Source organism: Nothobranchius furzeri, chromosome 17 (assembly GCF_043380555.1).
Source record: "Nothobranchius furzeri strain GRZ-AD chromosome 17, NfurGRZ-RIMD1, whole genome shotgun sequence".
NCBI lineage: Eukaryota > Metazoa > Chordata > Actinopteri > Cyprinodontiformes > Nothobranchiidae > Nothobranchius > Nothobranchius furzeri.
In genome coordinates, this window is record NC_091757.1 from 42,765,626 (window position 1) to 42,779,112 (window position 13,487).

General features: G+C 40.9%; 2 protein-coding genes across 3 annotated transcripts; one reads left to right on the forward strand and one right to left on the reverse strand.

Moving 5' to 3' along the window:
• Positions 1-44: 44 nt before the first annotated feature.
• LOC107393852 (uncharacterized protein C2orf81 homolog) lies at positions 45-3,117 on the reverse strand. Its single transcript, XM_015972462.3, has 5 exons — positions 2,982-3,117; positions 1,989-2,244; positions 1,689-1,865; positions 1,504-1,591; positions 45-811 (listed from the first exon to the last, which is right to left on the reverse strand). Exons 2-5 carry the CDS (start codon positions 2,229-2,231, stop codon positions 792-794), a joined length of 528 nt encoding a protein of 175 aa, XP_015827948.1. The 5' UTR covers positions 2,232-2,244; positions 2,982-3,117; the 3' UTR covers positions 45-791.
• A 304-nt stretch (positions 3,118-3,421) lies between these two features.
• Positions 3,422-6,494, forward strand: wdr54 (WD repeat domain 54). 2 transcript variants are annotated; one of them, XM_015972460.3, is made up of 9 exons: positions 3,422-3,646; positions 3,773-3,835; positions 4,356-4,422; positions 4,543-4,638; positions 4,703-4,830; positions 4,924-5,024; positions 5,152-5,314; positions 5,968-6,042; positions 6,160-6,494. In XM_015972460.3, the coding sequence occupies exons 1-9, from the start codon at positions 3,422-3,424 to the stop codon at positions 6,289-6,291; spliced, it is 1,050 nt and encodes a 349-aa protein (XP_015827946.3). In that variant the 3' UTR covers positions 6,292-6,494. The 2 variants fall into 2 exon arrangements, with proteins under 2 accessions (XP_015827946.3, XP_015827947.3); XM_015972461.3 differs by having other exon boundaries at positions 4,582-4,638.
• Positions 6,495-13,487: the final 6,993 nt, after the last annotated feature.

Consider the following 13,487-nt stretch of genomic DNA (forward strand, 5'->3'; position numbering starts at 1 on the left):
ATATGCAGACAACATTATTTAAAAATTAAAAAAAGGAACAATAATTCAGAAGCAGTATGAAGTTTTTTATTTATTGTTTTCAGGCTGGTCAGCTCTACGTTTGGACAACCAAATTAGTTGAAAACGTCAACCGACCAAACACTCTGTGGCTGATACGTAAAAGACTTCCTGCACCAGACCTTTCTAAAAGTCGCCCCTTGGTCTCCAGGTTCAAGTCCCCTGATGCTCTTGATACACTTTCAAACATCCCACTAAGCTCAAGCTCCTCCTCATCTTCTGAGTCTTCATCCAGCCCTTCCCTTTGCTGCTCCTGTTGCTCTTTATCCAAGTCCGACTCGACATGCTCCAGCTCATCCAGCTCGTCTCTATCCAGTTGTTCCTCCCCAAGTTCTGCTGTCAGCAAGCATGACCCAGCATTAAAGACCTGGAATTGTGAGCTGGTCAAGGGTCATCATCACAAGATCATCATCCGAAGACAGCTGTCGGACAGTTCTGTCCCGAGAACGAAGACAGCCAGTCAGCCAGAAATAGGAAAGCATTCTTCAGAGCTTCAAAGAACCAAGAACTGCTAGGTGTCTTTTTGATGAGCAAGGAAAAAAAGTGAAATGGTGTAATAATTATCTCCACCTAAGTTTGATGTGACGCAGTCCTTGTGACCAAGGTTGTACATCAGGTAAAATGGACATGACCTTGGAACATAATGGATGTGTTATGCCCTCCAGGTGATGTCTTCCTCTGACAGAAACGGATTAAAAAAATGTCCAGCTCCACCAGGCACAGTGAGAGTGAAGTCATGACTCTGCAGTCCATCCTGCAGCAAAACAATAAAGTTGCGGCTGTATTATATTATTTGTACTTTTTCACACAAATATACCAACAGTTCTTCACCCTAATGTGCTGCAAGAGCAGCTGATTGATAGACTGACTGTTTCTGAATCAGCTGTCATTTAAAAAGTCAGAAGGATTTCCAGAATCTGGTCAGTTTCTCCAACAATTCCTAAAATATCAAAATATAGATTGTCAACACTAACAAAATAATTAAAATATAATCCAAGCTTTGCATCATTTGGTCAGAAACAAATGACTTATCTGTTGTTATACTGGCATATCATTTTAGACGTTTAGATATTTTTTAGATTATTTCTGCAGAGATCAGAATCAAATTAGAAGATGTTTTGTTCTATTTTCTAGTTCTGATTTAGCTTGATGCGTTTGCCTTCTGTGCTTGGCAAGTTGGTCCATTTTTTCTTGCTCTTATAGATATTTAGTTCTTGCTCTTAAGGCTTGTAGAGCATGTTAAAGTTTGTTTAATCTTAACATTTATATAACACAATTATTTCCAGTGTGGAACATTTTTTAAAATGTCACTGTAAGTTCATGTTTTCATTGCTGCTTTTTTTTTTATTTGAGGTGTAGGTGACAGTTCACACAGTTTTGTTGCACTGCACGTGTTAATTTATGATGTACAAAAATAAACTTGAAAACAAATATTAAAACATGCACCACTTATTCCCAAGTCGGGAGCAGGGACAGGCAGGGGGACACCCTGGACGGGCTGCAAGTCCATCAATGAGACATAAAAGTCATTTTCCTGGTCAAATGAAAATAAATAAAATCAGAGACAAAGATGTAGATATGAACACAAGCATGGCTTCTGTTGATATGAAACAAACTACTTGTTGACTTACACTGTGCACAACTTGCAAACATCCTTCAGCCCACGAATCTGGAATTGATGGCTCTGGCTCACAGTCCTCTGTTCCACATGTTTCCTCTAGGTCATCTCCCTTATCCAGGAACACAAACTGGTGTTGCACTGCCTGAGTCAGGAAATTCTCAGCCCAACACACAGTGTGAGGTATACACTTGATGTTGAAAAAAGACAATATAAACAGATGTGTTAGACTCAGTGCATGTGTGATTCACAACAAGAAGGAATGTTATGTTAAAACTGATTTGATTTCTGTAATGCCTGTTTGGGTTTGTACCTGTCTTTCAAGGTCCACTTTGTGACAGCGATCCATGACTTTGCTTAACAGGTCATCCATTATCTCCCTTACTATTTCATCTGTCTCTTTCTGAATCATCTCCTCCCACTGGATCTGGGTTAAGCGACCAGATATAACAAGTTCCTCTTTCTTTTTAGGCTTAGGCGTTGGTGTTCGGATCTCCTTGACAGTTGGCTGTCGTTTCAGTTTGCCAAGCTTGGTTTTGGGTGCAGGGCGAGACATTTTGAATCTACAACTACCCAACACACACACAAAAATAGAAAATATTTAATAAAAACAATGAGGTCTATTTACAATGTGCATCTAATGACCAAAGGTGACATAATTTGCTGCTGTGGCCCCCAGACTCTGCAAATCTCTTCCTCTCAGAGATCAGTGGTCTCCTTTAAAAAGCAGATGAAAACTCACCTGTTCAGGCTGACATTGTGTGATCTCCTGTTGATTTGTCTTCACTTTTCATACTGCAGTTCCTACCAAATTTGTCTTTCGCTGTATCCTGTGATTACCTTCTGCCTTCACATTTTTTTAATAAAAAATGTTCAATTTTCCCAATTTTTTACTACATTTAAAACCATATTTCTTAGTTTTTGTTCTTGTGAAGCACCTTGTGATTTTTATCTTGAAAGGTGCTATGTAAAAACAGTTTCTTCTTTGTTTATGGTGAATTATAAAGAATTAAGATGTTTCACTTTTTGAGAGCGAGATTGTTGGCCAAGACTGTGTTAGGCACAGGGTGTTTTATTCCCAAACCATATCTCCCAGCAAAGTCTGAAGGAGGAAGTTGGACTCCAGTGTGGGAAATATCCCTATTTGGGATATTTGGGCATTTACGACTCTGATATGGGAACACCTAAATTAAAATCACTTTAAATATCTGGAATCACTGACAAAAAGTCAACAACGTGAGATAAGAACAATTATTAAACCTTATTCTTCGTTGTAAACCGTAAGACGGTCTATTTGCATTCATACCTTTCTCCGTCTTCTTGTTTTTCTTGCCTTTTCCCTCCTTTCCGAGCGAAGCCCACGGTTGCCCAGCAACGGAACAGACAAAGATGACGTAACACGCACAGTTACGTTGTCTCTATGGCTGCGGAGGACGCACAGGTAATCCTATAACTAAATTGCTTCAAATACGTCTGTAGCAGGGGATAAAAATACCCCTCTATGCTAACATCAAAGTTGATGTAGTCCACATCGCAAATATTTGAGCCGAATGTGACGTAAAGTTACGGCGTTTTCGTTTAGTTCTAGCGTGAACGTGCCTTCTTGCTAACATAGCTAGCGTGTTGCTACTCCTTGAAAAAGGCGTGTTCTTAATAAAACTGCGAGTTCTGCTGTGATGACATGCCTTTTCTCCTCATAGACTAACGTCAAATCGCACATTGTTCAGCAAACTTGAAGGCAGCTCAATGTATCACAAGGAAAAGAGCATCCAGATTAAAAACAGCGCATCAGCGCTGTACAACAACCTGGGCGTGCTGCGCATCGCACCGAGGCGCCTCACCTACTTCGCGGTGGTCCATGCTAACGTGGTCAACATGATCAGCGCGTCTTGGGACGGCCTCAACTACTCCCACCGTCAGCTGCAATCCAAGGAACCCAACGTTGCTACAAGCACATCGCTCATCATGCAGGTGCAGCCATTTTTCGAACTGTTAAACCTTACATTTAAAAGTCACATCTTTTTTTTCTGTTTTAGTGCCCCACAATAAATGTAGCTATAGATTAAACATAAATTATTAATGTTTATATTGTGACAGGCAGCCTTCTGTGTTCTGCCATCCCGAGATCTGCTTGTAGTGACCTCTCAGAAGGGCATCCAGGTGAGTCCCGTGCAGCTGTTCTCTGGTGTCAAAAAGTTAAAACACCAATTTCAGTGATCTTTCCAGCTTATATGAATTGCTGACATTTCATTTTGTACTTTTATCTATTCAGCAAACATAAGATTAAATCTCTTTCAAGATTGCCCCTACCCAAACAGACAGCTGTGTAAATTAAGATAGAAGAAAATAAGATAATCAGAAACACAGTTATGAACAACATTGTTGTCAAATTTAAACAGATGGATTTTTCTTCCTCATTCTCGTCAGTTTTTAAGCAGTTCTGGTCATGATGAGTGTATTGAAATGGCTGTAAGGACTTTTTGCCCTAACAGCAAGAAACCATTCTGTGTAGAACTCACAGTGAAAGAGCTTGAAAAGTGTTTACATTTGATTTAAAAATGTTAGAACCCAGTCTTTGATAGCACTGGTGGTGAACATTGGATTTGTGCCAGTTACCATTCTTTAAACGTGAGTGTTTGGATCAGATTATTATTTTTTTAAACTAATCCTGTTTTTTCAGATGTATGAGTCAGATGGCTCGATCATGGTGTACTGGCATGCACTGGACACACCAGAAACACCCACAGGTAGGCACTTGCTGTGGTTCTGCTGCACTCTTTTAAAACCAGACAATAAAACATTGATATCCCACACAAACAAAAGTAAAACCATGTGTGATTTTATTCCGCTTCCTTTAAACCCAGCAGCTAGCTCCCGTTCACTCACTGATCCCATTTCTGTCCCAGCACAGGCAGTGTTTGCTCGGGGAATTTCAGCCGTGCCTGATAATTACATCTGTGTGGGTAAGTACTGAATTAAATATATTTCATAATGTAAAAGGCAAACTTGACACAGTTTTTTTTCCAGGTGTTTCTTCAGGTGCAATTTTAGTATTTGATGTCCCCAGTAAAGGAAGCAATATTACCCTGTATGAGGTTCTGGAGGAGCACAAAGAATCCATCACTGATGTGGCTTCAGAGTGTTCTGGCAGCCAGGTATGGTCTCTAGCCTTTTGTGGATACAGGAAGGGTAAAAAATAAACAAACATAAAAGTCCTTTTCTCTTTGTTTCTGTCTCCATCTTTTCAGGAATGCATAGCTAATCTGGTTTCTGCAGATGATGGGGGCAACCTGTGTGTGTGGAAGTCTGGGGAGGAATTTCAACTCCTTAACAAGATTCCTGGCTTTGAGTAAAATCATTTGTGTTATTGTTTTAAAGCAAAACAAAGTGTGCTAGTTTAAAGTATAAAAATTATCCCTTGTTTTACTCTTTATCCCTATATGACATTGAATCTGGATGTTCTCCACATCCCTCAGCATGACCTGCTCGTCTGTCAAGTTATGGAAAGGTACGGCGGTGGCGGGTTATGGTACGGGCCAGATCCGTCTCTACGAAGCAGTGACGGGAATTCTGCATGCTGAGATTAACGCTCATGCTCGCTGGATCTACTCATTGGACATTGCTCCCTTTTCTGGACTGGTGAGTTGTATGAAGCAACTGTATTTTTAAAAAGCCTAATTTAGCTTTGTTTCCAGTACATAGGAATGATGAGTTCAGACTTATCCCAACAAACTCTCAAGGAAAAGTTTAGGACATTTAACTATGACCTGAATATATGAAAAAAAAAAAGTCCTAATCAGTCACACTTTGTCATAAATTCACAAGCCTGACAGATCTATGTCACATGGTTTCTTAACATTAATGGACTCACCCATCATGGCTCACGTCGGGGAAGGCTGTTGTTGGTTTAGCGTCCAGGAAACAGCAAAGAACATTAGAGGCTAGTAGAAGCTAACCATTAGCATTAGAAACTTGACCACACAGCAGAACCTGTTCAGGCCTGTGTTATTTGTGGAGAAAAAGCATCAGAGCTTGAAAGCAAGCAGCAGTAGAGTCACATTGCTGTTATCCAATCTGAGGCGAGATGTCCAAATATCAGGAAATAAAACTCCAAAACCTGAGCTCTGATGTGGCTCACTTCTAGTTCCTGGGCTTTTTCCCCCCAGAGTATGACATACAAGGCATTCATTCCTGCTAGAGGCCACTGCAAATGCAATGAATAAACGAGTATTCAACACCTTTATGAAAAGGCAGACTTTGGAGTTAACAGGCTTTCTGTGCATTTGCTTTAGCTTCTGTCTGCTGCAGAAGACTCATTTGTTAGAGTGTGGCACCTGGCCATGACACCAGAGACCAACAGCATGGAGGTAAATAACACAACCTGTGGTCCCCTAATCCAACTGCAGCATTATTATTACACCCACCCTTTTTTAACGTTTTCTACATGATTATTTCCTTGACTTTTGTTCCTGATTTCCTCCCAGGTTGCCCATTTGCATAATGAGTGTGTGACCGACACACAGATCTGTGGCGCTAAATTCTGTGATGGTGATGGCTATGCTTTTGTAGTTACCGGCTACGATCTGAGTGAGATCATCCGCTTTGTACAGTCATAGCTCTTAATTATTGTTAAGCCACATGTATAAATGGTATGTATTTTGATATGCTAGGTTTTTAATATTATTATATAACAAAGTGTTGCTAACTGTCGAAATACTTTGTAAATGTATTATCTATAAAATCAAGCAGGTGTAGTTTTTTAAAAAGTGCTGATATATATAATTTATGCTTGGAACAGCATTAAATTTGTCATATAGAATGATGCAGTTTGTATTTCATTCAGTTTCATATTGCATTCATTCATTTGTACTTCGGATGGGATTGTGGGTAATGTATTTTTAGGATGTGTATTTGCCAGTGTAGTCTAAAGGGAAGCCACGAGAGGGCAGGATGGAGTCAGCAAACCCACATCTCTTCATAAGCTGCTCACAAAAATAAGCAACATTCTTGTATTTGAAATATAGTAAATTCTGACATTTTATTTTTTCTTCTGTTGTGCAAAGTTGTAACAGAATATTTTTTTACTTTTATGCATTTTGAGAAATCTTCCTTAATAGTTTTTTTTGTTTATTTTGTCATTTTTTTACGTCTAAGCTTTACATTTTCCCATGTTTGGATTTTTTAAAGTTAAAAAACACATTTAGAAAATATTTAACTCTGAGTTTTGAAGATCCTAATGTTTAAATAGGATAAAAAATAACTAAAACATTCTGTAATATTTAAAATTTAGAATAAAAAATGTTACGTTTTTTTGGGGGGGGGGGGGGGGTCTGAAATGAGAGCACAAACCAATGGTAGACATTAAAGTAAAAGCTTTTTTCCGCAAGATGTCCTGATGTAACCCCAAAAAAAAAACTCATAGTTTAGGTTCCTTTCAGCTAACCAGGTATCATAATCCCATTTACATTGTGACCAGTAAAACCAGATAAGTTGTGAGCTGTTTATCAGCACGCCTTAAACCCCTGAGTTCTGGTCTTTTCTGGTCTGCAGTCAATGCAGATCACATAACATCAGCTGACAGGACTGCCTTGAGCTCACACACATGGCAAGTTACGTAACCTACATTTCATAGGTGCCAAAAGTCTGTCACACTAATGATTTGGCCAAGCCAAATGTAAAGTGCAAACATGCATCGCTGCAACACAGAAACGTACGTTTCGTAATGGGATCAATGGTTTTTACTACATAATTTGGTGTTGTACCTCGAGCAGGCTGGCAACACAGCTGGGTTCAGGACCAAGCTGTCAATATGAGGGCCCAAATGACACAGACACTGTGATTACATAACTTACTGGAACAGGGTGAGGCAGAGGTTGGTCAAAAGTGGTACACGACTGAAGCAAATGAGTGTTTCAGAAGAGACGTGCCGAAAACAGAACATGTTTGCAGTTTTTTTGGAGTAAAAACAAACTATAACAACACTCTCTTAAGCCTTGATAACTGTGTCAACAGTGCTGTGCAGTTGTCTGGTCCGATACGTAGCCCCGGGCTGCTCCTGCTGCGCACCTCTGCAGCACTTGTCAATAGGTGGCTGATGGTTGTTCGACACAGCTGAGAACACAATGTTACAAAGATGGAGTCTCGACTAAACCGTCCTTGGATATGAAACCTATACGGATTGTGCATGCCTGTGAATCTTTATCTTATATCATTTGGTAGTTTGAAGTATATTAATATTAAAGAAAGCAAGTCAAAAGTAAACAAGTAAGACAAGCTTGCCCCGTGTTCAGCCCAAGCCGTAACTGCCGGGTTTCGACCAAACTGGGGTGGTTAAATTTTATGTCTCAAAACACGCTCCCCCACCAGACCAGTTAAGCCATACGGGCGTGGTAACCTGACTTTGTTTGTGACATCGCAGCATCGTGGATAACTTTAATAGGTTTGCTTGTGTGCTTTCATTACTCTGGTGGAGAAGTAGCAGTTTATCCCAGCCTGGTGGCAGCTGCCCAGGCCTGCGCCGCTAAGCCTGCAGGGATAGAGAGTCGACACGGGGGATGAAGAACCTAAAGCCCCTCCAGCCTGATGCCTCCACAGACAGACCAGCCTTCTGATGCAGGGACTGGAGAACCAGGAGATGTATAAATAGATGTGCCACTGCACACACAGGATCTGACTGAACCAAAAAAATAACCATGCTGTCTGACACACATGCAGATGTGCAAATAATGTGTCAAAGCAGACAAAGACATAGGTTGACGCTAAAGAGTCACCAGAACTCAGACCAGATGGTCTCAGCGAAGCACTGAAGTTAGCTTCAAATTCTAGCTCCTGATTTGGCATTTAGCTAAAGGGTCGTCCCACTGAATCTTTACCATCTGGACATTTTTTTTTTATCTGCTTCAGTTCCGAAACACTTAGACTTTTACTTCACACTGAAAACTGATTGTTTTAAAGACTTAGTGGATTTAAAACCTAGTTTCAAGCAAAGGGTTCTTTACTCTTTTTGCATTAGGGCCTGGATCAAAACAGATCCAATTGACTTACTACAATCCATCCATCCATCCGTCCATTTTCAACCTCTTATCCAGAGTCGGGTTGCGGTAGGAATGGCCTAAGTCAAGAGGCCCAGACATTCTTCTCCCTAGGGCCAGCTCCGAGGGAATCCCAAGGCATTCCCTGGCCAGCCTAGGGTCATAGTCTGGGTCTTCCCTTGGGTCTCCTCCTGCCTGGAAAACCTCATCAGGGAGGCATCCAGAGCCACCTCAACTGGCTCCTTTCAATGTGGAGGAGCAGCAGGTGTACTCCGAGCCCCTCCCAGATGACCTATCTGTAAGAGAGAGTCCAGCCACCCTGCGGAGAAAACTCATTTTGGCCACTTGTATCAGCAATCTTGTTCTTTCAGTCACCACCCAAAGCTCGTGACCATAAGTGAGGGTTGTACATAGATTGACCGGTAAATTGAGAGCTTTGCCTTCTGGTTCAGTTCTCTCCATCACGACAGACTGGTCAAACGCCCGCATCACTGCAGACGCAGCACCAATCCGGCTGTCAATCTCATGCTCCACTTCTCCCTAGGGCATGGACGTAATTTTCACTTTAGAAGTGGAGGGGACACGGGGGGGGGGGGGGGGGGGTCCCTAGAGCTCAACCAGTGTCAATTTAATATAGCGTAATTTTTTTTGGATGGTAAAATGTGCAGGGGTCAAACTTGACTATGGAAAAAGTGTGCGGGGGGGCACATGTCCCCCCTGTCCCCTCCCCCCCCAAAATTACGTCCATGCCCTAGGGTATCGTGTAACAGCTTACATCAAAAGTAGAATTAAAGAGAAAAATTTGTAAAGAAAAATTAGGCTAACTATTTTTTCCAAACCTTACAATTCTCAGTATTTCAGATTCAGATAATACTGTGGCTTGCACATAGATATCATTTATCTATTCTGAAATAAGATGTGCTTCAAGCGTCTTTTATTACACAAAATACAGCTGAGAGGACTCACTTTCAATAGCAAGCACAATATGCAGAATTACTCGATTTGCTGTTGAAAAGGAGGGTGTGACTTAAATTATAAATGTCAGCATGTAGAGCAACTGGAGCGACTGAGAGAGTTTGAAAAGAGTTGTCAGGTGACAACAAGGGCAGAGAGCAAAGTAAGTCTGTTTTTTGTACTTATTGTTTGTTTTGTGTGACAGGACGGATTAAAGTGGAATAACCTCACCCAGCTCTAAAACTCTAACATGCGCTGTTCCACCTTGTTTGTGATTTTAAGGACATCTTTAAAGGATCTGGAACCGTTTATGCATTTCCACCCTTCCTGTTTGGTAAAATATGAAGCCCAAGAGTGAAACGATACAAATCTTTGTCAAACTGGAAAGTTAACTGTTCAACATTAAACTGACTGTGAAGGTGGAGTCTGTTGGATGATCAGTACGTCTCTCCTGACCTCTTTGTCTGAACTCCCTACCCTAAGAAACACACACACACACACACACACACACACACACACACACACACACACACACACACACACGCGCACACACACACACACACACACACACACACACACACACACACACACTCACACACACACACACACACGCGCGCGCGAATGGCTAGGCAAGGGGACTTAAATGCATTAGATTAAAGTAAAATAAACATGATCAGATGCTGCCATCTGCGTCGGGATGGCACGGTTGCCTAGCACAAGCCAGTATTTGGCTTGACTGATGTTGCTGTGCTTATGCTCATGTGTGAGTGTGAGTGTGTGTGTGTGTGTGTGTGTGTGTGTGTGTGTGTGTGCTTTATGTACAGATGGCACAATTCAGATGATGCTGGATTCACTGCAGTCTTCCAACCGCCGACCCTCTCTGATCTGAATCGGTCTATTAGCGTGATTTTAATTGGTTTTGTGAATACTTCTACTCTTAAGTTTAGTTCACACACACAAAAACAAGATTAATTCTAAAATTATGAGTGTGCAAAGAAAAAAAATCACAATCTATTGAAATGTTTTTGTTAATAAATATTTTTAATGTGTTACAGAGCATAATATTTGGGTCTTTGATCTAAATTGAAATTATTGTTTTAAAGAATTGTGTGTGTCCCCGCTAAAAGCACATTAAACGTCCCTCTCATTACTTCACATTGTGTGGGTGAGGGAGTCAGAGCAATAACAACAGTAATTTCCTGGCAGCCCGTATCATGGCGCTCTGTTACTGAAGCTGCTAATAGGGTTAATATGAAGGAGGTGAATGAGCATCTTCAGGGCGCATCCTGAATTCTAATCACATTAATGTTTACATCAAATGACAAGTGTGTGTGTGTGTGTGTGTGGGGGTCAGATCAGTAATCTTGCAGCTCCTTGAGCAGCATCATCTCTTGCCTTGCTTGTTTCTTTTACAACACAGAAAAAAAGGATTGTTCTTTACCTTGTTTTGCATGTTTTCCAGAACATTTTTATCAAAAGAAAAAAAATGTTCTAACCTCACTGGTTTTAAACACTAAAAAATAAAACAAACTTTTTCTGATACTTTTAACTGGACTGTCATCCATGAAACCACAAACAGATGTCAAGCCTGACCCACAGATTTAGAAATTAATGAAAAATGGAGGTACAAGCATTTTGCCTGACAGCGATGATATCCTCTCTGGTCTGGGAACACTTTGGGCTGTCTGGGTGTCCCGATCTGTTACCGCTATGACCTCTAAAAGCAGTAATAGTAGTACATTTATTCTGAATACACAGATCCATTGCTTAGTCAATATAATAATAATTATAACAATAATAATAATAACAACAAAAATTGCAATAATTCAACCACATGCTTGAAAAGTAGAACTTTTTTAATTCCACCCCATCTACAAAGCAAATTGAAATGAAAAAATGTGGATGGATGGATGGATAATTAAAGGCTTGCAGCAAGTGTAAAGATGAAAAGCCTGTGAAGGAACAAATAAATGACTGTCGACAAAAGTGTTTGTTTCAAAATGTTTATTTCTGAGAAATCAACAATAAAACTGGTTGGCTTTTAGCTCCAGGTTAACACTTATTCATGAAATCCACAAGCATTAAAAACCCAAACCAACAAGAGTTTAGCCATATTTGGCACAGAGAGTTGATGATGGAAGTGAATGTGGACCAGATGCCCATTTGCATAAAAAAATTGTCTACTGCTGTTTCTAGTTTGACTTAAATAAAGTTACATTTAAATGATGAAACCTAAAACTACATGTGGTAAAACATGCCTTATGGATCTTTTGTGCTACCATGTGGGTCTCTACTGCCTCTACAAACACTCCAGACGTGAAAAAAAAAACATGTTTATCCGTTTTCACTGTGTTTGGTTTTAGGATTTATGTGCCTAAAACAAGCCATTTCAAAAGGTCCCCATTTGTGATGTCACAAGAAGGACATTCATTATTGAACCACCTGTCACGTGTAAGAGAGAGCTGTGTGCTGGACAAGCAGTGGCTCAACTCCAAGCTCTTCCCAGGTACTTGGAGCTTCTGAGGGGTGGGAGTGGCCAGCTCCAGCTGGTTTTCTTAAAGTGACAGAGCCCTGAAATGGCTCATTCTGGAAGATACTGAAAATGTCATGAATAAAACAGCTGAATTGCTTTATGTGAGGGGGATTTAGTATAAAGAACTTCATAAACATGTTTTGTATAAACCATAGATCTAATATAAACACAATATACCATCAAAGAGACTTTGAGCCATTTGAATGGGAAGCTCTTCTCCAAACTTTTATTTTAGAATGAGACTAAGAATAAACAACATTTGGAAGACAGGAAACACTATAAGTGAACCAGTTAAAAACAGACAGTCTTTTCTGATCACTCATTCATCTTTTTGTATCCCAGCGCGTCCTTTGCTATGATAAGAGCGCGCAGAACTAACAGACCATTTACATTATTTGGATATTAAACAGGCTGCAACATCTGACAAAAGGGTCAAAAGTCTGCCATGATCTCAGGAGACTTAAAAAGAAGAACGCACACGCAATTAGAAACAGGAAGCAGCTGCTGTTCATCTCCTTTAGGTTTTATTTATTAACTTGGCCCCGCTGGCTAAAGCCCAGACACAGTTAATGATATGTGATTAAACACAAACGGGTAAATGGAGCGAAAGTACAAACACAGCAATCTGCCCATTTGTCCTGAGAAAACTCAGCTGTCAGCGAGAAACGCAGGGACCCGCACACCTGTCCATTAAAGACGGTCACTCCCAGACTGCACGTCTGTTTGGATGAATGAAAGAAAGGAAAGAAAGAGGAAACTGACTCTAGTTGTGGGAGAAAGTAGAAAAACTTTGAGACAATCCTCGGTTTGTAGAATGATCCACTGATTCGTGTAAATACAGATATGTTTTAATTAGAGCAACGGCAACAACAATCTCATCAATGTAAAAAAAAACCTGAACAGAAAGCCCTCTGGATTGAATTTCAAACCTCCAGGTCGCTGTTGAGCGTCACGAGTCACGTAAACAACAACCAAGAGAGACGAGGAAAATAGAGACCGGAAGAGATCAAGAAAGACACCCGAGTTTGTTTTTCTCATTCTGGAAACACAGCCAAAGGATGTCAAGGCAGAGGTAGCTGTGTTCATCCCTGTTTCCATGGCGACCCAAATGGGCTGCCTACCGGTGAAGTGACGCCATTCAGGAGCGTTGCGCTGCAGCCATGCTGACATGAGCCAAGCGTGCCAATGCCTGGCTGACGGCACAGAGCATACGCCTGTGTCTATTCATAGCCCCTCATTGATGCCCTGGAGGGACACGGGGAGGCTAGAAGATGGACCGAAGGGCCCAGGAGGG

Bases quoted from the DNA above. Each gene is read 5' to 3' on its own strand.
- LOC107393852 (XM_015972462.3), bottom strand. From the start codon at position 2,231: ATGTCTCGCCCTGCACCCAAAACCAAGCTTGGCAAACTGAAACGACAG. The intron at 1,866-1,988 runs GTACAAACCCAA...TTCAACATCAAG, and splicing joins AAGTGGACCTTGAAAGACAG to TGTATACCTCACACTGTGTG. The intron at 1,592-1,688 runs GTAAGTCAACAA...TCATTTGACCAG, and splicing joins GTTTGCAAGTTGTGCACAGT to GAAAATGACTTTTATGTCTC.
- wdr54 (XM_015972460.3), top strand. From the start codon at position 3,422: ATGTATCACAAGGAAAAGAGCATCCAGATTAAAAACAGCGCATCAGCG. The intron at 3,836-4,355 runs GTGAGTCCCGTG...CTGTTTTTTCAG, and splicing joins CCTCTCAGAAGGGCATCCAG to ATGTATGAGTCAGATGGCTC. The intron at 5,025-5,151 runs GTAAAATCATTT...CACATCCCTCAG, and splicing joins AACAAGATTCCTGGCTTTGA to CATGACCTGCTCGTCTGTCA.